Source organism: Phyllopteryx taeniolatus, chromosome 4 (genome assembly GCF_024500385.1).
Source record: "Phyllopteryx taeniolatus isolate TA_2022b chromosome 4, UOR_Ptae_1.2, whole genome shotgun sequence".
Taxonomy (NCBI): domain Eukaryota; kingdom Metazoa; phylum Chordata; class Actinopteri; order Syngnathiformes; family Syngnathidae; genus Phyllopteryx; species Phyllopteryx taeniolatus.
In genome coordinates this window covers 22,528,265-22,550,631 of record NC_084505.1, presented here as the reverse complement: position 1 = coordinate 22,550,631, position 22,367 = coordinate 22,528,265, and the positions used below count along the sequence as shown (strand labels likewise).

General features: G+C 40.2%; 1 protein-coding gene across 13 annotated transcripts in view; it reads left to right on the top strand.

The window, feature by feature from the left end:
* The window catches only part of cacna1ab (calcium channel, voltage-dependent, P/Q type, alpha 1A subunit, b), a 141,512-nt gene that overhangs the window by 104,904 nt on the left and 14,241 nt on the right, over window positions 1–22,367 (top strand). For 3 of the 13 annotated variants that reach the window (XM_061770675.1, XM_061770665.1, XM_061770676.1), the window contains exons 38-47: window positions 267–372; window positions 1,594–1,701; window positions 4,135–4,238; window positions 5,874–5,897; window positions 7,703–7,824; window positions 8,396–8,525; window positions 11,425–11,538; window positions 16,548–16,583; window positions 20,864–21,071; window positions 22,127–22,359. In XM_061770675.1, the coding sequence (XP_061626659.1) occupies window positions 267–372; window positions 1,594–1,701; window positions 4,135–4,238; window positions 5,874–5,897; window positions 7,703–7,824; window positions 8,396–8,525; window positions 11,425–11,538; window positions 16,548–16,583; window positions 20,864–21,071; window positions 22,127–22,359 (1,185 nt within the window). The remainder of the gene's footprint in view (window positions 1–266; window positions 373–1,593; window positions 1,702–4,134; window positions 4,239–5,873; window positions 5,898–7,702; window positions 7,825–8,395; window positions 8,526–11,424; window positions 11,539–16,547; window positions 16,584–20,863; window positions 21,072–22,126; window positions 22,360–22,367) is intronic. The other 10 variants (XM_061770666.1, XM_061770677.1, XM_061770670.1 and 7 more) reach the window with 10 other exon arrangements.

The following is a 22,367-nucleotide window of genomic DNA, read 5'->3' as shown; positions in this document are numbered from 1 at the left end:
CACAAGTGCCACGCTGAGTCAGCGTTCTACCACCTGCTAAATGCTGTCGTATTTGCCAGCGCATCCACCAAACAGACTGAAAATCAAATTGGCAGTAACGTCACAATCTGTCACCTTCATTGGCTGTTTTCTATGGAGCTCTCTCAACCTCACCCCCCTCGATCCCCTTATTGCTCCCGTCCCTCCGCGGAGGTTCGGGCGCAGCTGTGGAGCAGCGAAGACGCGTTTGCATTCTTACCCTCTCCGTGCCGACTGGCTCTCCCCAGAGGCTGCTACGTATGGACCTGCCCGTGGCCGACGACAACACGGTCCACTTCAACTCCACCCTCATGGCGCTCATCAGGACGGCGCTGGATATCAAGATTGCCAAAGGTACGGTTCCCAAGTCTCGGTCTTGGTGACCAATGTCAGTTGGTCATAGCAGATGACAAAACTCCGACAGGCTAGATTTACACAGCAGGTCTACCTGCTCAAATTACGATTTAGTACCGATATAGATTTTATAGTTTACTTACTGAATGACCCTTTCCCCCATTGTCAAACCTCGATGTTTCTCCACTGGCCGCAGTTATTCTCAGTTTTCAGTTTTATTTCTATTTATTATGACTCTTTTCTAGAAAAGAAAATCTTAAATTAAATATCTTATTACTTTAATAATTAAAAAAAATTCCAGAAGAAAAAAAAACCTTTATTCTCATGTCTTTTTTTTCTTTTTTTTCCCCCTTTTGAAAAAAATGCTTATAGGAATTTTTCTCCTAATACAACTTTTTTTCTTAAAATATTGACTTTATTCCTGTAATATGACTGCTAAAAAAAAATCTGACTGCATTCTCGTAAAATGCTAAGTTTTTTATCTTAAAAAATATTATTTTTCTAAAAATATATTTTTTTAAATTCTCAACATTTAAAAAAAAAAAAAAAAAGATTTCTCTCGTAATATTGCAACTTTTATTTGGAAAATAATTTAACTTCATTTTTGTACTAATGGCACTTGTTTAAAAAAAACATTTTCTCTGCTGGAAATATTACTTTTTAATCTAAAAAAAAATAAATTATTTTATTTCCCCCCAAAATATTCTCAGCGTATCACAAACCATTTTTTTTACCTTGAAAAAAAAGCAGCTATACTTATAATATAGCTATTTCTTAAAAAAGGTCGTTCTCATTGTATCTAGACAAGAACTCGTTCTATTTATATTTAGAAAAATAATACTTTTTTATCTAGAAAATATTTAGATTTTTTTTTTTTTTTTTTTTTTTTTTTACATTTACAACTTTATTCTCATAAGATTACAACAGTGTTTGTCCAATCTGTCGAGGCCTGATTCAGATGCAAGGAAATCAAAATCCTTTTTTTCCCCTTCAGTTTATACTGCATTGCCATGACGTATGTCCACACTGGGCAACTTGGGAGAAAAAACCAAAAACAAACATGTTGTTTAAATTCAGCCCATAAGAGATAATATTGTTACTGTTGTTTTGGGTGAATGGTCGGCCATGAGTTGCTATTGTGTCCTCTTCTGCTCTTTAAACTTGTCCTAAAAAAGAAAATCTGTTCTTGAATACACAAATACATGAACGGCACTCACTCAGGCGGTGCAGACAAGCAGCAAATGGACGCTGAGCTACGTAAGGAGATGATGGCCATTTGGCCCAACCTGTCGCAGAAGACACTGGACCTGTTGGTCACACCTCACAAGGGTAAGTTGCAGGAGAAACCACCGCATTGGTTTTTGGTGGTAGCGGTGGTAGTATCTGTGTGTAGGATCACCCAACTCACCAAGAGGACAGCTTCTACCAGTCAGTCACTGCTTTGCATCCCCTGATCAGGTCTTACACAGTATCTACAAAAAATAGAAATTCAAGAACAATAAATGTTTACATTCACACTCATTCAAGGATTTGCCATGAAAAATCTCCCATTGTAGTGCCCCCAAATGTTTGAAAAAATAAATAAATAAAATCAGTTCCTGACACTAATTGCACCAATTGACACGAAATTGGTGGAACACGTCAGTCATGACAGGACAAATGAAAAAATGTCAATGGCCAAAATTGAACGAGAAGTCAGCCATTTTGGTTTGAAGAAGACAAATTCCAGGGCTTGTACTTTGACCAAATCAGAAGCAGGTATACTTAGATGGCATGTAAAACATTAGAATACAATTTATTCACCCGTGTACACATGCTCACGTAATAGAGCACACATTTGTATTCCATCCTGCCATCAGGGGGTGCCAACTATAGAAGATCCTCTATAGGAGTCTTTTCACTACAGGAAGAACTAAGCATCAGAAAAATAGAAATTAGATCTAGAGTGGTTGGATAGGAAAGGCTAAGCATGAATGATCAGTAAATGTAGAACCCCAATGCATGTTTCTAGTTGATCGTCTTAATGAATTAATGCATGGAAGGTATAATGGAATAAAATATGTGATAGCATCGCATATTGCTTTGGTGCTGCGGGTTTCGTAGCCACGCCGCTGTGAAAATGAGACCGCCTTACCAAGCTCAATGTTTTTCTGATTGTAAATGTGTGTCATCATATAAACTCTGGCTTGGATCCGTGTCTGGAGTTTTTCGAAAAAAATTGAGCTACTGACCCAAAGGTGTTCGGCAGTGAGGTGGCTACGTCGTCCTCGCTGCTAATATTAAATGCACTTGAAGCATGATTCAGTTAGGTATCGAGATTACTGCAGTATTGTTAGCAAAAGCTGCAAAAGAACAACCGCATCTGCCTGTGAAAAGACCAATGGCTTTATTGACAAGTGGTGTCCTGTGTTGTTTAAATGTATCTGGATGTTGCATACCAGACTGTGAGGTCACTTCTGTTTCTCTTGACGAGCCACTGAGAAATCACTAACCCCTGACCCCCTAACGCTAATTTCTCAGAGCATTGAATTGATGGCAACTGGACTGTTCTGGGTGTTTTAGAAGACGTTTCGCCTTTCATCCGAGCAGGCTTCATTAGTTCATGCACAAGAGAAGGTCGGACAGCACGAGCCTTGGTGTTGGTGTGGCAACCCAACTACAGTCCCCTCCAAAAGTATTGGAACGGCAGGTCAATTCCTTTGTTTTTGTTGTATACTGAATACATTTGGGTTACAGATCAAAAGATGACTATGAGACAAATGTTCAGAATTCTAGCTTTAATTTCATGGTATTTACAGTACACGTATATGTGTTAAACAACTCAGGACAGAGCACCTTTTGTGGGTGGCTTCAAACAAATGGTGTTTAACACATGTAAATACCATGAAATGAAAAGCTGGAATTCTGGACTTTTGATCCGAAACCCAAATGTCTTCAATAAACAACAAAAACAAAGGACTTGACCGTGCTGTTTCAATACTTTTGGAGGGGACTGTATTTATACTTCAAGTTAGACGGACGCCCCAAACTATAAATGGTGTGACTCTTCTGGGTTGCAAAACGACATTAAGAAGTAGGCCTGTGGGGAAAAAATCGGCTAACTCCACCACAAAAATTGGTCGACGCAAAAATGTCTGCCTCGAGGCAATGAAAGTATTACTAAAAGCATATTTGAGCTGCCTGGAACCATTTGGCCACTGTCCATGTTAACCACACGGACATTTGTTCCAGACTGATGCACTGTCGGGCCAGGGTCACGACACACGAGCATCTGTAAGTGATTTTTTAAGACACTATTAGATGTGTAATGTACATATAACATGATGTATGAGTGAGCTGAGTGATGGTTAGTGTTTTCTTTTAGCTAAAATGCACGCTAATGCTAATCGCGAATGCTAACCATTTAGCAAGGGCTGATTTTGTTGACCATACAATCAGTACCGACATATGCAGTTTAAACGGAGAGCGGTCCATAAAGTGAGGTCACTTTATGTGGCCTACAAAAACCTGGATATACATAATGCATATCATGCGCTACAAAAGGAAAGTCACATTCTTTAGGTCTCTTTGTCTGAAACTGGAAATATTTGGTATGAAAGCCCAAAGGTGACTATGAAACAGAACTGTCCTCGCTGTCTGGCGCAACTTTCTTGTGAACTTGTGTTCCGATGTGTCTCATCCCCCAGTCCCATCCCCCCCCCACGGCTCAGGGTCCCATCTCGCTCGGGTCTAATCTTCCAGGGTAACTTGTCATTTTCTCAGCAGCCACAGACTTGACGGTGGGCAAAATCTACGCTGCCATGATGATCATGGAATACTACCGGCAGAGCAAGACCAAAAAACTGCAGGCCATGCGGGAGGAACAGGTAAAGCGGATCCCAACGTTACTCGTCTGGCGGTGCGTTTTCCAGGGCGGGCCCGTGGACCAAGTTCTTTTTCCTCCAAAGTATCGATGATATGTAGATATGCTTTTAGGAGTCCTCGCTACATCGTCTAGCGTCGTGTTAATAAAACTTGACCGGCATGCTAACTGTACAAGCTTTAGGCTATTAGCTGATAGGTGTTAGCAATAGGGGTGTGACTCACAAATAAAGGCATGATACCATATCATTGCCATGTTTTGCAAATAATATCAGGAAACATCTTCCATTTCTGTTGACGATCCACTGGGAATACTCTAACTAAACAATACACGGGAAACTCTGCTTTCGTATGTCCCAGTTTTCATAAGATTCAGTTTTCGAAGAATTTTTTTCACCAAACTTTTGTCCCAGTTTTCGTCGGTTTGAAAGTGGTTCGTACCAAACTCATCCACCTTCCCACGGGACTCTTCCATCATGGACGTATCGGCCATTTTCCTGTCCATTTACTACACGCACGTGCCTGTCACTGTGTTTCCTTTGTCTGTATTTCTGGTAATTTCATATTTTGTCAGCTGAATTTAATTATGGTGGTATGGGAAGCAACACTTCTAGTGGCAGCTGTAGGAGGGGCCTGAGGGCCCCCAAACACTTTGGTTGCTTTTCTACTTGTATACTTTTTTCATTTCCTAGAAAGAAGCGTTTTAAGATGTTTATTTTCTTAGGCCATTGATGTTTTTATAACACAATTCAGACTGTTCCAACTGTGACTTTTGAGAAGACAAAATATTAAAGTTGCACTTTCCTAAAAAGAAAAGATTCAAGCTGGGATTTGATATTATTTCAATGAATTAATTACTGGAGATTTTACTGCTATTAGGGTGCAGTTTTTAAATGTCATAACATCAGCTTTTGTTTACACAAAATTTAAGCCAACACCGTCAAACTGTAAGAGCCCTATCCCACCGGGGGAGACGTCGCCGAGACTGGCGAGGCTCATCAGAATCAGAATCAGTCGCGGTAACTCCAGGACCAAAATATTGCTTGCGCTCTCACGAGGAAGATGTCTCGGAGCCGTCTCCGGACAAGGTGAAACCAATTCTTCCGAAAGTCATTGATCAATAGGCATATATATTTTTGAAAATATATAACGTCTATTCCGTATGTGTGTTTGTGTTTAAATACGGAGATGGAAAGCTCATATCGATTGATTGCCTACAGAGAGAAGCCATCGGTTTCCACGTGTAATTTATTAATGCAAACGTAAAGGCTTAAGAGCTTGCAATTCAGATGAAATCGTTTACACTTAACATATGGGCTGGGTAATTAATTGAATTGTAATAGTGATTTCAATTTTGGCTTCTCACTATTCTAAAAACTCCAGTACACACCGTTACACCCCTCGCATTTCTCAGCCAATGCGGTTGTAATATGAACCCTTGTGAGTAGGCTATACAATCAATTGTATGCTCCTGAATGCGATCATTCCATCGGCCTGAATGGACACCAGTACTCGTTTGTCCCGCTGTGTCTGTGCTCGCCCATCCTGGCTTTTTGTCTTTGATTTTCTGCTCCGTCCTTCTCTTCTTCTTCTGTCTCGTCGATGTTGTCGCTCTGACGTCTCCCTTTATTCCCCCCCAGGATGAGGTGGGATCTTCTTATTTGGTCAGTCCAGCTCAATGGTCGCTCGGTTGTGTGCGTCTGTGAATGCGTTCAAGTGCTCTCTGGTGCCTTACTGTCGGTCTGTCAGTTTGTCTATCTGGTGGGATGTTGAGTGGTTCCCCCCCCCCCCCCCCCCCCCCCCCAACGTGGTCATTTAGTGGCGGGATACATGGGGTCCCGCCGCTGCGTGACATGCAAAAACAACCGTTTTGTTCAGCCATTTCCTTTCCTGACTTAAATGGTCTGTGGCAATCATTTGGATACCTATCATACTGTTTTTTATGTTTTTATATGTGAGTTGAGTGGTTACACAGCTCCTGTCCCTCTGGCCCAGCGTTAAGGCTCATTTGTCGTCCCACTACGTACGTACAAGTAGGCCGCACTCTGAATGTAAATTGTCCCCAAATCTAAAGATTTTAGTGATCTTGTTTTTTAATTAATGATTTCTGGTGGTACTGCAACATTTAGGCAGTAGCCGTAGAACCTCAGGGATTTAAAACAAGGGTGATAGTTTCAAATTACGGTGACGCCAGTTTTAGAGTTCCAAGTTAAGGTTTAAAGCCTGACTTTGTGTTTTGGGTTTCAGGTAAGGGTTTCATGACTGGGCTAGGGCTTGAAGCCTAAATTAGGGTTTCAAGCCTAGCTCTGTGTTTGAAAAGAGGGTTGGGGTTCAAAATTTGGGTTTTATAGGGTTTAAAACAAAGATTTGGCTTATAAACCTAGGTTAGCATTTCATATTCGGGTTTCAAGCTTAGTTAATGTTTCAAACAAGGTTAAGGGTTTGAAGCCATGGTTAGGATTTCAAATTGGGGTTTCAACCCTGGGTTAGGGTGTCAATCTTAGGGTTAGGGTTCTAAATTAGGGTTTCTACCCTGTGTTAGAGTTTAAAACAAGGGTTCGCATTTAAAATTAGGGTTTCAAACAAGGGTAAGTGTTGCAAATTAGGGTTTGAAGCCTGGGTACGAACGCAGCATGACGAACATAAATGAGCCTTGTCAAGTCTGAGGGGGCGTGGCCATGTCTGTTGTTTGTCACCATGATCCAGTCAGCTGATGGAGGCCATGGCAGGCCAACTTTAAGTCACGCTGGAAATGTAGTTTCATGTCATTCAATACATCAATCTTTATTATGTCTGAATGCATCCTGACACACATCAGTCATTATGTGTACAGTATATCTCCTTACACATCTCCCACATCTTGATTGTGTACTGGATATCGATGATAGCTCACTCACCCAACGGTAGAAGTTCCCCTTTTTTAAGACCCTTTTCCACTGCATTGTACCTGCTCAGCGTGGGTTGGTGGCATTTCCACTATACAATACTACCTACTATGCACTATATATGCATAATATAGAAGTCATGGTATTGCTATGAAGTCACTTGTTTGGAGCGCATCCACTGTATTAATTCTATGTTAGGATTTCTAACAAGGTCAAGGGTTTCAAATTTGTATTTGAAGCCGGGGTTAGGATTTTGAATGAGTGTTTTCAATGAGGGTGCCATGTACCCCAAGTTACCAATTGGTACAATGTAAGTATCTGGAGTGCAGTGAAAACGTGTCTTAAAGACCCAAGAGACTTCAGCTCCCAGATCCGCCGTCTGGTGGGGGGGAAACTTCACCTGGCCACAGCCCCGTGCTGTTGATGGCGCCCCTGTGTGGGTTGATGCCACAAATGCATTCTCTGTGTTGGTGTCCACCCCCCAGACCCCCCCCCCCCCCCCCCCCCCCCACCACCACCACCACCACCACCCGCCACCCACACTCTTTTCCCTATTGAACCTGCCTGTGGTGTATCTCACACAGAACCGACCACCATTAATGTTTCAGCGCATGGAGGCTCCACCAGAGGGCGACGGCACGGACGGGCTAGGGGGGCCCGGACTTAGCAGCCTTCCTGGTACCCAGCCCGACAATGTCAACAGCATGTAAGTACTCATTCAACTCATCAAGTGGTCATGTAATTTGATGATTGGCTGATTAAATGATCATGTGACTTGAATTTCATCTGATTCAACTTAACGGGTGGTCATATGAACTGATGATTTGCTGACCACACTCATTAAGTGGTCACATGACTTGTTTTTGGGCTGATTCTGCTCATTGAGTGGCCATGTCATTTGATAATTGGCTAATTCAACTCATCGAGTGGTTATATGACTTGATGATTGGTTAAGTCAATGATCATGTGACTTGGTTTTAGTCTTATTCAGCTGACTAAGTGCTCATGTGACTTGATTGGCTGATTCATTGATCGTGTGACTTGATTATCGGCTGATTCAATTCATTGTGTGGTTATTCCAATTGATGATTGGTTGATTCAGTGATCATATGACTTGATTATTGACTGATTTAACTCATGAAGTGGTTATGTGACTGGATGATTCAACTCATTGTGTAGTCATACCAATCGATGATTGGCTAATTGAGCTTATCGAGTAATCATGTGAATTGATGATTGGCTGCTTCAACTCATCGTGTGGTCGTATGCTGTCACAGACCTTCTGAAAGTGGCGGGATGACCGAAAGCCAATCGTGGATGACCACCAAAGCCCAGGAGATGTTCCAAAAGACGGGTAATTGGAGCACCGACAGGCCGTACCCCGACGACCTCCATGACAACCCGCAGGTATGATGAGCATGACGTTTCATTGTGGCCATGACAACGCGCTGGTGACTATTATGGTATGGCCGAAGAGCGATTGTCGAGGAGGTGTAAGGTGTTGCATAGTGCTCAAATTGCACATCTCACTATCTACTGATTTGAATTGTCTAATCTTTTGTTCTGCATCCAAGCAAGAAATGTATTTGGTTTTGGAGGATAGGAGCTACCTGAGGTCTCGTGACTGCTGAGAGAAAAATATTCCAAACTTTATTTCATGTTAAAAAGTTGTATATTTTGTAGAAAGGAAAAAAAATCTGTTTTACGAGAATAAAAAAATATATATTTTTAGGGTTAAAATATTTCGTGTGAGTAAAGTCATATTTTGTTTAATAAGTCTACATTTAAGTTGGATTTATTGAAAAAAAATTCAGTCATTTTTTGAGAAAAAGTAATACAAAATACATTACAAAAATAAAGTTGTATTTTTTAAACAGGAATCATGTTTTTGTAGAAACAAATCTAAAATAATATTTTTTCCAAGGTAAAAAAGTCATTACATGTTAATAGTGGTGTTTTTCAGTGGAAGAAAACACTATTTTTTCAAAGTAGTATTTTTCAAGGAAACAAAACAGAATCTTACAAGAATGAAGTAGGATTTTTTTTCATTTAAAAAAAAAAAGTGGTAATATTCGATTCGATTAATAAATACAATTCTATTCATAAATAAAATATTTTGGGGGGGAAAGTGGTAACATTATGAGAATAACATTTTACTTTTTGAGGAACAAAAGTTGTATTAATACATGTTCAAAGTCTAAATTTAGTATTTAACTGTTATTTTTCTCAGTCCAAACATTTCTCTCAGCATTTACATGCAATGTTTGAGGAAATCTACTTTTTTATTATTATTGTGTTGTTGTACAGCAGTTAAATGGCAGCAAAGACTTGACCTTGTTCAGAGAGTGATATTTTTGTGTTGAATGTTGTCTCCAGTCCGGTGAGCAATGTATTTGTATTTGTCTTGCACTGTGTGTGCATTGAAGATTAAACTGTTTCAGTGGAAGCTCGACGCTAGCAACAGTAGTATGGACCATGGACCACAGGGCTGGCTTGTTGGTGTGGCAATGGATCAGACACAAATGCAATTTGACACAATTCTCACCATCCTGCAGATGTCTCATTTGGCAGTCAAAGATTTGTTGGATTCTTAAGTAGCTAGTGTGCTCGTTTAGTTTTATTTTGGTTGTACTTTCCTTGTTTATTTCTGTGCTATTTGTTGGGGTGTAATACCTCTCTGCACCTTAAGAGGCAATAGTGAGTGACTCTAGTGTAAAGTGTTTTTATCTGAATTATTTGTATCTTTTTTTTTCAATATTATTTAATTTTTTTATCATTCTAGTGTGATTATATTTTATTTAATTATTTATTTTGGTTTTTCTTTCAATTTTATATAGTATTGTTATTTTAATTGTCTTTATTTAATTTGTATTTAGTAGTAATTACTACTTTTCATTATTTACTTGTACAATATTGTTATTTAGTTCTATATATTTATTTATTTTTAAAAGTATTTTATATATCTTTTATAAGTTTTATATTTTCATTTTGTTATTTAGTTTTTTGTGTTTTATTTGTATATGATATTGTATTTTAAGTATGTTTTTTATTTTGTAATTGTATTATTTTATCTTATTATATTTATTTTTATTTTTTCTATTTGTAGTTGTATTATTATATTTAATTTTATTGTATATATTTGTATTTTCTGATTTGCAATTTTTATGTTGTTGTACAGTGGTCCATCGTTAGGTTCCGGACCACCCCCACAATAGGAGAATTTTGCGATGTGGCAGCCATGTGTGTGTGTTTGTTTGTTTTTTAAATCTTATTTTTAAGATGTATGAATGTCCCCAGTCCCACACTTATTCATCTATTCCACACTCATATTAACATCGACCATGCTCTTAAACCTACATAATATTAACAACATATACTGTAAAATAAAGCTACTCACCAATGATGCTGATGCTGATTGTACTGCACAGAGCATTACAGAGCGTTACAGCTGTCACCCTGATATTATTTCTGTCCTTCTTTATGTGCTGGACCAAAGATTAATGTATGCCATAATGGCTGCAGACGGGCACAAATATTCTCCCTTCCTTCAACAGGTGGAGAAGTTGAATCTTTTCTGCCAGATAGCTGCTACTGCTACCATCTTCCTCTGCTGCTAACTGCCAGCTGGCAGGTACCTTGTTTGGGCGGCATCATTTATTGATAAAGTAATGAAACGCGGTTACTGTGAGACGTACGCTGCCTCTGGGCTCACCTGGCCCTATGTGCCCCGCATGCATGGTGAAGCGATGCATTCAAAGACTCTTGGAAATCTTAGCGCTCAACGCAACTGAGCTTTTGTACTGTATTGCGGAGGTATTCTGTTCTTTGTAATATGTGTTTTCATGATTTTTTTTCATGTATTTTTTATGTTTTAGGCTAGAAAATGCTTATTTTACCACGACAGTTAAAAAATAATTACTTTATCAAGAAATCCCGTGATATGGCTCGTTATCAGCAATATAAATATGATTTTGAAAAATCTACGATGCACTGAATCCGCCATAGGGGAAGCACGATATAGCAAGGGATTACTATATTTAATAGTATGCGTTTTGTTCCTAATTATTCTATTTTAAATGTTCATTTAATTGGATTTATTTATTTTTCATTAAGAAGCAGGCAAAGGATGCCTCGAGCTTGTTCACCTTCTTTCAAATTGTACCTGAGGTGATGCAGTTGATTTGTGCTCATTTGGTCAAATTGAGACGAGCCGCTGTGATTTCTGCACCTCACACTTTGGCTGTAGCGCCCCCACCCGCAGGATGGGTGGCTAGCGGTCACCCCTCCTCTCGTTGTCTCCTTGCAGACGGTAGAGATGCGCGAGATGGGGCGGGACGGGTACTCTGACACCGAGCCCTGTCACCCAGTGGATGGGCACGGGCGCACCCTCTCCATGCCCCGCCTCTCAGCAGACAACCAAGTGAGCACCTCCATGCCCCCCACGCTCTACACCGCCATCCTCACGTGCTTTAGCCCCACGCATTTCTTTATTTGATGGCGGTGAGAACGACCGCTGTGAATTTGAACAAGTCCTTGCAAATTGATGATTATATTGTAACAAGGAGAATCAGGAACACACTGAAAAGAAACAAATACAGTATTTACAGTGGTGCCTTGAAATATGAGTTTAATTTGTTCCCTGACCATGCTCATAACTCAAAACACTCGTATCTCAAATCATCTTTCCCCAAAGAAATGAATGGAAATGCCATTAATCCATCTCAGCTTCCCCTGCCCCCAAAAAACAAAAAATTGTCATTTCTTTTTAATAAGGAAAATAGCACACTATGTATAATATTGCACTTAAAAAACACATATAGTAGTAACATCATTAAATTGAATATAAATAATTAATCAGTTTGTACATCATGATTAATTCAGTGCGCCTCCTTCTGGTGTGCACATCTTGGCCACCTGGGACACACGGACAGTATAATGCAATCATACGGATATTCAAACCCCCATTCCAATGAAGTTGGGATGTTATGTAAAACATAAATAAAAATAGAATACAATGATTTGCAAATCCTTTTCAACCTATATTCAATTCAATACACTATAAAGACAAGATATTTAATGTTCAAACTGATGAACGTTATTTTATTTATTTATTTATTTGCAAATATTCTCTAATTTTGAATTTAATGCCTGCAACACGTTACAGAGAGGCTGGGACAGGGGCAACAAAAGACTGGGAAAGTTGAAGAATGCTCAAAAAACAGCTGTTTGGAACATTCTGCAGGTGAACAGGTTAATTGGAAACATGTGAGTGTCATGATTGGGTATAAAAGGAGCATCCCTGAAAGACTCAGTTGTTCACAAGCAAGGATGGGGCGAGGTTCACAGCTTTATGTACAATTGCGTGAGGAAATAGTCCAACAGTTTGAGGACGTTTCTCAACGTACAGTTGCAAGGAATTGAGAGATTTCATTACCTACTTCCATAATATCATTAAAAGATTCAGAGAATCTGGAGGAATCTCTGCACGTAAGCAGCAATGCCAAAACCCAACATTGAATCCCTGTCACTTTCAATCCCTCAGGCGGCACTGCTTTAAAAACCGACATAATTGTGTAGTCTGAGGCTCAGGAAGACTTTAAAAAAAACCATTGTCAGATAACACAGTTTGTGGCTACATCTACAAATGCAAGTTAAAACTCTACCATGCAAAGCGAAAGCCATACATCAACAACACCCAGAAACCCCACATTCTTCTCTGGGCCCGAGCTCATCTGAGATGGACTGTCGCAAAGTGGAAAAGTGTGTTGTGGTCTGACGAGTCCACATTTCAAATTGTTTTTGGAAATCATGGGCGTGGTGTCAGCCAATGAGGAAAAGGACCATCCGGGTTCTTATCTGCGCAAAGTTCAAAAGTCGGCATCTTTGATGCTATGGGGGTGGTTAGTGCCCATGGCATAGCTAGCTTCCACACCTGTGAAGGCACCATTAATGCTGAAAGGTACATAACAGGTTTTGGATCAACATATACTGCCATCCAAGCAATGTCTTTTTCCGGGACGTCCCTGCTTATTTCAGCAAGACAATGCCAAGCCACGTTCTGCATGTGTTTCAAGAACGTGGCTTCGTAGTAAAATAGTGCAAGTACTAAACTGGCCTGCCAGCTGTCAAGACCTGTCTCCCATAGAAAATGTGTGACGCATTATGCAGCGCAAAATACGGCAACGGAGACCCTAAACTGTTGCGCGACTGAAGTTGTACGTCAAGCAAGAACGGGAAAGTATTTTACCGACAAAGTTTCATTAATTAGTGTTCTCAGTTCCTAAACGCTTATTGAGTGTTGTTAAAAGCAATGGTGACGTAACACAGTGGGAAACATGCCCCTGTCCCAGTATTTTGGGAATTATGTTGCAGGCATCAAACTCAAAATGACTGAATATTTTCATACAGAAAAACAATATCGTTTTTTCAATTTGAACATTAGATATCTTGTCTTTGTAGTGTATTCAATTGACTATAGGTTGAAAAGGATTTGCAAATCATTGTATTCTGTTTTTATTTTTATTTTACACAACATCCCAACTTCATTGGAATTGAGGTTTGTACATCAAGAAGGTCACAATACTGCCACATTGATGTTAATATGTTAGCCAGTCTATGGTGTTTTGCACTAGTTGTTAGCGTTAAGCTGAGCGAGACAAAGCTATGTGTATATGTAATTCTCTTTGTTTTTTGGTCAGTTTGACCATAAACTGCAACTCGGCATGGCATTAAAGATCCTCTTTTTGAAGAATTGTTCACGATCTGCCAAACTGCCGTTTGTTGTGAGGTGAGTTGAGTTCATTTCATTGCACAGTGCTCGTATCTCAAATTTTTGTCCCCAAGTCAAAGCAATAAGATCCTCCAAGGACAGCTCACATCTAGAAAAAGTCATAAGTCGGGTCATTCGTATCTCAAGGCACTACTACAGTATGTTTTGAACACAGTATATACTGAATGTCTAGTTTTTTTTGGGTGAGGGAGTTGTAATCTTATCAGAAATAAATAGTATTTCATAAAGAAAAAAGAAGTGCTCATAGACAGACAGGATAAAAAGTTATATTTCCAAGAGAAAATGTTGTGTTTTTTTTTTTGGGGGGGGGGGGGGGAAATTAATTTTTTTTAATCTTATGAGAATAAAATCATATTTTCTAGATAATTGTTGTTGATACCACAGGTATAAAGTCATTTTTTTAAAAAGTGTATATATAGCCATATTTTTCAACAAAGTTATTTTAAGGGCTGAAAGTTTTTCTAATTCAAAGTCATAATCTTGAGAATAGTATTTTTTTCTGTTTTAATAAAATTATGTAATCCATGAGAATGGATTTGCATTTTTTTTTCTTTGTTTTACAAAATTAATGTCCTATTTCCGGAGATGTAAAAGTAGTAATATTACGAGAATAAAGTCTGCTTTTCTCAGGAAAAATGTTGAGTACTTTTATGAAAAAAGTTGAAATTTGATACAAATAAATGATTTGATATTACAAGAATAAAGGAAAAGTTGAATGAAGTCACATATTTTTCTACATAACATTTGTAATATTATATGAATAAAATAATAGTTTTTAAAGATAGAAAATTGTAATATAACAATAATGAAGTGTGATCTCGAGAGAGTCTTATTTTTTAACTCTCAAAATATTCTTTTCAATGTGGCCCTAATACTCCTTCATAACCAAAGTTTTTGAGGCACTTGAAATTCACGGGTGTCTTTCTGCTCTCTTCATTCTCCTGCCTCCTCCTTTCACCAACCAGCACCCGCTTCAAACCTTTCTTCATTGAACCACAGAGGACTACAGTGGGCTTATGCCATTTATGTCATTTTGCAGGACAGAGGATTCCAATTTTTATCCAAAAAATAAAAATAAATACCCGGGGGATTTATACGGCAATAATGACTTCTTCAGGATAATTATTTTTACAGACATTGTGGTTTTCTTTAGATTTGCCAAATATAATGATTTTGATTAGGAAAAACTAACTTATCCACATGGAGAGGAGCCAGATGAGGTGGCTGGGGCATCTGATTCGGATGCCTTCCGGACGCCTCCCTGGTGAGGTGTTCTGGGCACGTCCCACCGGGAGGAGACCCTGGGGACGACCCAGGACACGCTGGAGAGACTACGTCTCTCGGTTGGCCTGGGAACGCCTCGGGATCCCCCCGGAACAGTTGGATGAAGTAGCTGGGGAGAGGGAAGTCTGGGCGTCCCTGCTAAAGCTACTGCCCCCACAACCTGACCTCGGATAAGCGGTAGAAAATGGATGGATGGAACCTATCCACAACTGAGGTACTATCAGCCACTTCACTTTCATAGGTTGGCTCCCAGTCTGTATCGTCAAGGTTCCCTGAAAGAAAAGAAAAACAAAATGGGACTAGAATCTGAAGTGTTGTGCAATAGTGTTCTAAAGTTAAAACATACGTCAAATATTTTAATATTTCATGAAAGATGCTAAATAACGTTCACTTGACATGCACTGGCACCCAAGGCAAAGCACTACATACTTTCTGAGTCTTGTATCTCACGTTCTGGGATGTTGGCCGAAGTGTTGCAATGATGGACCAAAAACGCGCTGAGTGTAATAATGGTCTTCCTCCGATATGTCAAAATTTGAACAAAATCTTGTTTGCGACCAGTAGTCATCTGAAGGATAAGCATATTCATTTGTGCACTTAAAGAAGACGAAAATGGACTTAGCCCATACGAGTTCTCAGTGGCTCATTTCAAACCCGCCCCCCCAACCCACCCCGCACCAAGCACACACATCTTTCCCAACCACCACATCCAAACTGTAGCCCCTTTCACATGGCTTTTCCCCTTATCGCCGTAATGGTAGAGTGCCTTGTCTTTAGACTGAGTGAAGCAGCATGTGGCTCAATATTATTATTATTGTGGTACGCTCCATTAAAAGCAGGCAACTGTATGTTTGTGATCACAAGGCGGCTCGATAACTGTAAACAATCGTACGTTTGTTAGTACGCTTCTGATCACGAGGCGTCTTGAAAAGTAAGCAATTATATGTTTTTAATCACGAGGCAGCTCGATAACTTAACAATTGTATGCTTGTGGGGGGAAAAAAGGTATGAAAGGGACACAAACTGATCTCGAAGATATTATATCATACTACCATTTTTGGAATGATCTCCATCGAATGCTTTTGTTAGCGCCTCCTCTTTCCGCTTCACTTCCATCTAATCCTTGGTGTGTCTGGACTGTGCGCAGTGTGGCCACTTACTGGCTGCCGGTAGAAATGACCACAACGAAACACGACGTACAACTGTGTGTCTGTGTGTGTTTGGGTGTGTGCGTACGCGCGCATTAGACTTCAATACTTCTTTATCTGTTGCTTTCTTTTGGTGTTTTTCTTCCTCTTACCACCAATCTGGTTTGTGTGTCTCGCTCTTTGTATCGTTTGTGTTTATGTTTGCAGCGGAGAAGACACAGGCCTCGCGGCAATAACCTGAGTGTATGTACTCTCGCTCTCTCTCTGTCTCTCTCGCTCACTCGCTGTCTCTCTGTTAACGTTTGTTGACCGTGAGGTCTCAGCTGCCACGTACACAGCGCAGGTGTTGTTGGGGTTGTTACTGCAGCAGGACATTATGAGCAGGCGCTCGCTCATTCATCTTTTCTGGTCTATCTTTAATAGTTAGAACGGCGCATCGAGGCAGTGATTCAAGCAAAGGGATTCCCAACCAAGTATTAAAGATTAACATATCGTTTTGAAAGTACCATATTTTGATTGATTTGATGTGACCCTAAATTTCTTTCTTTTTTTCTACAAAAACTTAGTGGGGATTTCTTCACAGTATTCACATTTTTTCAATTCCTAATTTTGTGGGTTTTATGAGCTGGAAGCCCGAAATTATGTAAAAATAAACTAATAAATACTTGAAATTGTTTAAATTGTGGGCCCTGAATCTATAATATATGAAAGTTTAACTTTTTGAGTGTAATTATGTAAATAAATAACCTTTTCCGTGATATTCAAATTTTTGGGAAAGGATCTGTATATTTATTCCTTACTATGTTATTTGAACGTATGCAGTGTTTGTTAATTCTCAGCTCCTAAATTGTTCTATGTAGCATGTTTTGTAGCACATTCTCGAAGTTAACTTCAGAATTCATTAAAAATGATTGACATGATTATTATATGTTGTCGGGTTGTGTGTTTAGCAAGCTTTCCGATGATACCAACTTTTAGAAAATATGTTAAAGATTAAGAAATACAAGTTTCGGAGACAACCTTTTTTTTTTTTTTTTCGTGACTTTAAAGCTCCGCACATTGGCTGAGATACGTCAGACGGATGTGCTTGTATTGGCAAGCAGGGGCATGTCGTTTCAAATTAATTCTGATTCACTAACATACACAGTGAGAAGAAAATTGACCAGTACACGTGTCATCCGTCTGACAGTGACTGTGCGTAGTAGTAGTAGTATACTGTATATGGACAAGTAAAACAGAATAATAGTCCAAAATGGACAATCACAGCAATCATAGGAAAGAAAACCATCTACATTTGACTTGGGCGCAGAGTAAGAACATTTCAACGCATTTGTGAATGAGGCCCAACGTTATAAAAGAGTCATCAGAGGAGTGACACTGCAGTGAGCCCCACCGATCTGTTGTTCCCCGCTTCTATTCTTCCATCTTATCCTGGCTCCATCTTTTTTTTTTCTCTCTTTGGTGTGCTGTCCGTTGTCGCTTGTCGTGAGAGTGTGTGTGTGTGTGTGTGTGTGCGTGCGCGTGCGTGTGTGTGTGCGCGTGAGAATGTGTATTTCGCTCTTGACTGTGTTGCCTGTTGCACTGTGACGGAAGTGTATTGAAAAGAACAAATGCATGGACATCATGGAAAGGGGTGGGGTCAAGGTGGCGGGCATGTCCCACCCGGGTGGTGCATGACGTGGGTGACCAGTGAAGAGGTGGTCTCATGGTCCCTTTCCAAATGCTTTGATGTGCTTGTTTTACAAATGGCTAAAACAAGAGTACTCAGTAGAGCATTAGTCCGCCTTAAAGGCTACATGTTTTCTTCGGTTGAGTTTTTTTTTTTTTTTGTTACTGGATGTCCTTTTTACTGCCGCCTGTCCACCTCAAGTTCCAGGTACTTTTTTTTCCTGGTAGTTCCTGGAACTAAATTCCTGCAGCCTGCATCTGCTAAGAGTAGCCAGGGGCATTTACTTACTCCAATGCAGAGATTATCATGCGTCTTTTATCTGTAAAACAGTTATTTATTTATTTATGTATTTATTTGTCTTTTTTTTTAATATTTATTGTTCACTTATTTTTTATTTAATTCTATTTTGCTGTACTTTATTTTTTCATGCTATTTTATTAATGGAATTTTGTTTGACCATTTTAAATTGTATTTTTTTATTTTCTTGTATTTTATGGTTGTTTTTGTTATAACGCTGTTTTGTTTAGCACTTTTTTATATTTTTATATGTATTATTATTATATTTATTCTTATTAGTTCTTTTAAATGTTTTCATATTTTGTATTTTATGGTTGGTTTTTTTATTATGATACTCTTGTTTGAACCTATTTTTCAAGATTTTACTTGAATTATTATTATTATTATTAAGCTACTGTATTTCATTTAAATTTAATTTGGTCCTTTCTATTTTTTACTTGTATTTTTTATTTTTTGATTGTATTTTCATGTTTCCTTATCATGATGCTATTTTTTTATTCTATTTTTGTATTTTTAATTTCATTATTATTATTATTATTGGCGGCACGGTGGACGACTGGTTAGAGCATCTGCCTCACAGTTCTGATGACTGGGGTTCAATCCCCGGCCCCGCCTGTGTGGAGTTTGCATGTTCCCCCCGTGCCTGCGTGGGTTTTCTCGGGGCACTCCGGTTTCCTCCCACATCCCAAAAACATGCATTAATTGGAGACTTTAAATTGCCCGTAGGTGTGACTGTGAGTGCGAATGGTTGTTTGTTTGTAGGTGCCCTGCGATTGGCTGGCAACCAGTTCAGGGTGTACCCCGCCTCCTGCCCGATGACAGCTGGGATAGGCTCCAGCACGCCCGCGACCCTAGTGAGGAGAAGCGGCTCAGAAAATGGATGGATGGATGGATTATTATTATTTCATCTTTCATTTTATTCAGCTTTTCAGTTCAATTTAATTTCCTTTTATCCATTTTATTTTTTACTTGTATTATTAATATATTCTTAATTGTTTTTTGCATTATATTGTGTTTTAATTTTTTCATTAGATTTTATTAGATTACATTTAATTTGATCACTTATATTTTATTTTAAGGTTGTTTTTTTATTATGATGTTATATTTTATCCTATTTTTTTTATTTTTGTCCTTATGCTGTAGCATTTAATTAAATTTAATTAGGTTATACTTCTAATTTTTTTGGTGTGTTTGACTTCTCTTTTTGTCGCTGATTTGCAATGGCGTACAAAATACTGGACACTACTGAGTGGCTTCATGGTTTTAGCGCATTGTTGCCTGATGATGTCGTTTTGAGCCCAAATCCAAGATGTGCGCCTTGTCCAACAGTGCCAAAGTCTCTCTTGTGCCTTGTGCATGTGGAGGCATGGTCAGCAACGTCACGCTTGCACTCACTCGGGTTCTCCTCCTACCCATCCCGCTTGCCGGGGAAGCATGGTCGTGTTCCATTCAGCCACCGTGCGAATGCGAATGCTGGCGGATGTTTCCGATTTGTAAATAATTACAGTGAAGTCGTTTGTCTGAGCCAGATGGGTGCCCGAGCCAATACTAGAATGTTCCGGTCGGCTTGGCAGACACCCATCTGGTTCACCGAGAAGGTCACGTACCCCTTTCATGCTAACCTGGTGCCAGTTCTGGTTCAGAGCTTGATGGTGCTTCAAAGAAGGTTTCAAATTCATCTTTGAAGCCTGGGTTAGGATTTCAAAAAAGGGGTTAGGGTTTCAAATTTGTGCTTGTCACCGAGGTTAAGGTTTTAAGTTAATGTTCCAAGCCTGGGCTACTGGGTTAGGGTTTCAAATAAGGGTTTAAAGTTTGGGTTTGAGTTTCTACCAAAGGTTAGGGTTTAAAATTTGGTTTTGAAGCGAAGGTTGTGGTGTTAAGTTAGGATTCCTAGCCAGGGCTGGGGTTTCAGAAAAGGGTTTTAGTTTAACATTAGGGTTTGAATTGTGGGTTAAGGTTTCAAAGAAACCGGGTTTGAAACCAAGGTCAGGGTTTCATAAAATTGTTTCAAGGCCAGTTTAGGGTTTCAAATTTCAAGCCAGGTTTTGGTCTCAAAATCAGGGTTTCAAGCCAATTCAAGTTAAGTGTTTCAAACAAGGATTTGGGTTTCAAATTAAGGTTTGAAGCCAAGGTTTGGGTTTCAAGCCTGGGTTTGGGATTTCAATCCCTTTCATTCCGAGCTGGAGCCAAAATTACCAGCGTTTCATTGATGTTTTTACCATTTGCCGCTAACAAAACTGGCCCAGGTAGGAGCCAACCCTTGACTGAATTACATCAGTGGTTTGGTGGGTGGTGACCACTGGTCTCTGGCCGCAACCATTTTACCGTTTTACACCTAGAAACCAGACCCATACGCTGACGTTTTGACCTTATGTGGGTGCCATCAAGATATACTATAGGTCTGGGTTTACCAAACAGCCCTGGTATCCAACCGATACTGGCACAAGCTCAGTATGAAAGGGGAGTACAAAACAATCAATGATCCACACTCACAGCAGTATCTCATCTACTGTTTGTCTGTCCTCCTCTTCCTCATCCTCGGTCCCGGGTCCCTCAGACCATCACGGACACCAGTCCCATGCGGCGCTCCACCTCCAGCCTGGTCCACGGGCGTTCGGGTCGGGGCGTCAGGCTGGACGACTACCCCCTGGAGAGGGTGGTGTCTGAGGAGGGTCGGCACGGCAGTGGCGGGGGGCGCCGACACAGGGACCGAAGCCACCGCACCTCACAGCGATCCCTCACCAGATACACTGACGCAGACACAGGTGAGTTTCCACCAAGAGGTATGGTACACTTTGTTGTTTGTTAAGGTAAACCCTGGCTCCTAGAGGAGGGATGTTTATGTCCGCATCAGGATGGAAGGTTGTGAGGTCCACAAGGGTGCAGGGTTTGGTTTGATCTAACACCCCATACAACAGTCTTCAACAGGGTTTGGGTTTCAAATTAGGGTTCCAATTAAGGGTTTCAAGCCTGGGTTAGGGTTTGATACCAAGTTTAGTGTTTCCAAATTAGTGTTTGAAGCCAAGGTTAAGGTTTCAAATTGTTTTAGGACAGGGTTAGGGTTGTAAGTTGGGCTCTCAGAATTAAGGTTTCAAGTCTTGGTTAGGGTTTCAAACAAGGGTATGGGTCTCAAATTAGGGTTTCAAGCCAAGGATAAGCTTTCAAGTTAGCGTTCCAAACGTGGGCTACAGTTTCAAACAAGGGTTCGAATTTAAAATTAGGCTTTCAAGACCGGACAGGGGTATGAAACAAGGGTTACAGTTTCAAGCTGGGGTTAGTTTTTCAAATAAGGGCTTCAAGCCACAGTTCGAGATGGAAACAAGGTTAAGGTTTCAAATTAGGGTTTCAGGGCACGGTTTTGATTTGAAACAAGCTTTCGGGTTTCAATTTAGGATTAGGGTTTCAACTTAGGTATTGCAGTTGAGCCTGGGTTAGGGTTTCAAGACAGGGTTAAGGTTCCAATTAAGGGTTTTATGGCAAGTTTTAGGTTTGAAACAAGTTCTCAGGTTTCAAGGAAAGCTTTAGGTTTCAACCAAGTGTTAGGGTTTCAAATTAGGGTTAGGGTCTCAAATTAGGTGTTTCAAGCATGGGTTAGGGTTTCAAGGCAGGGTAATGATTCCATGTCATGGTTTTAAGGCAGGGTTTAGGTTTCAAATTGGACTTTGAATCTTTAAGAATCATAAAGATCTGAGAAATAGAAATAGAAGGCAAATAAAAATGTTAGTCTGAGAGCTTTGTGCAATGGCCTCAGGAATGAACCTTGTGGGTCTCCGGTGGTTTTGATGTCTGTACTAACCATTTGTTTCCTCTTCCAAACCAGGCCTGGGCACAGACCTGAGCACCACCACGCAGTCGGGTGACCTGCACCCCAAGGAGCGCGAGCGCGACCGGGGCAGGACCAAGGACCGGCGCCCCCACCACCACCACCACCATCACCACGGCTCCACCGACAAAGAGCGCTACGATCGACATGACCTAACCCACAGACACTCACACGACAGACACTGGTCACGTTCACCCAGTGAGGGTCCAGACGGACGGGGCCACAGACAGGTGGGCCA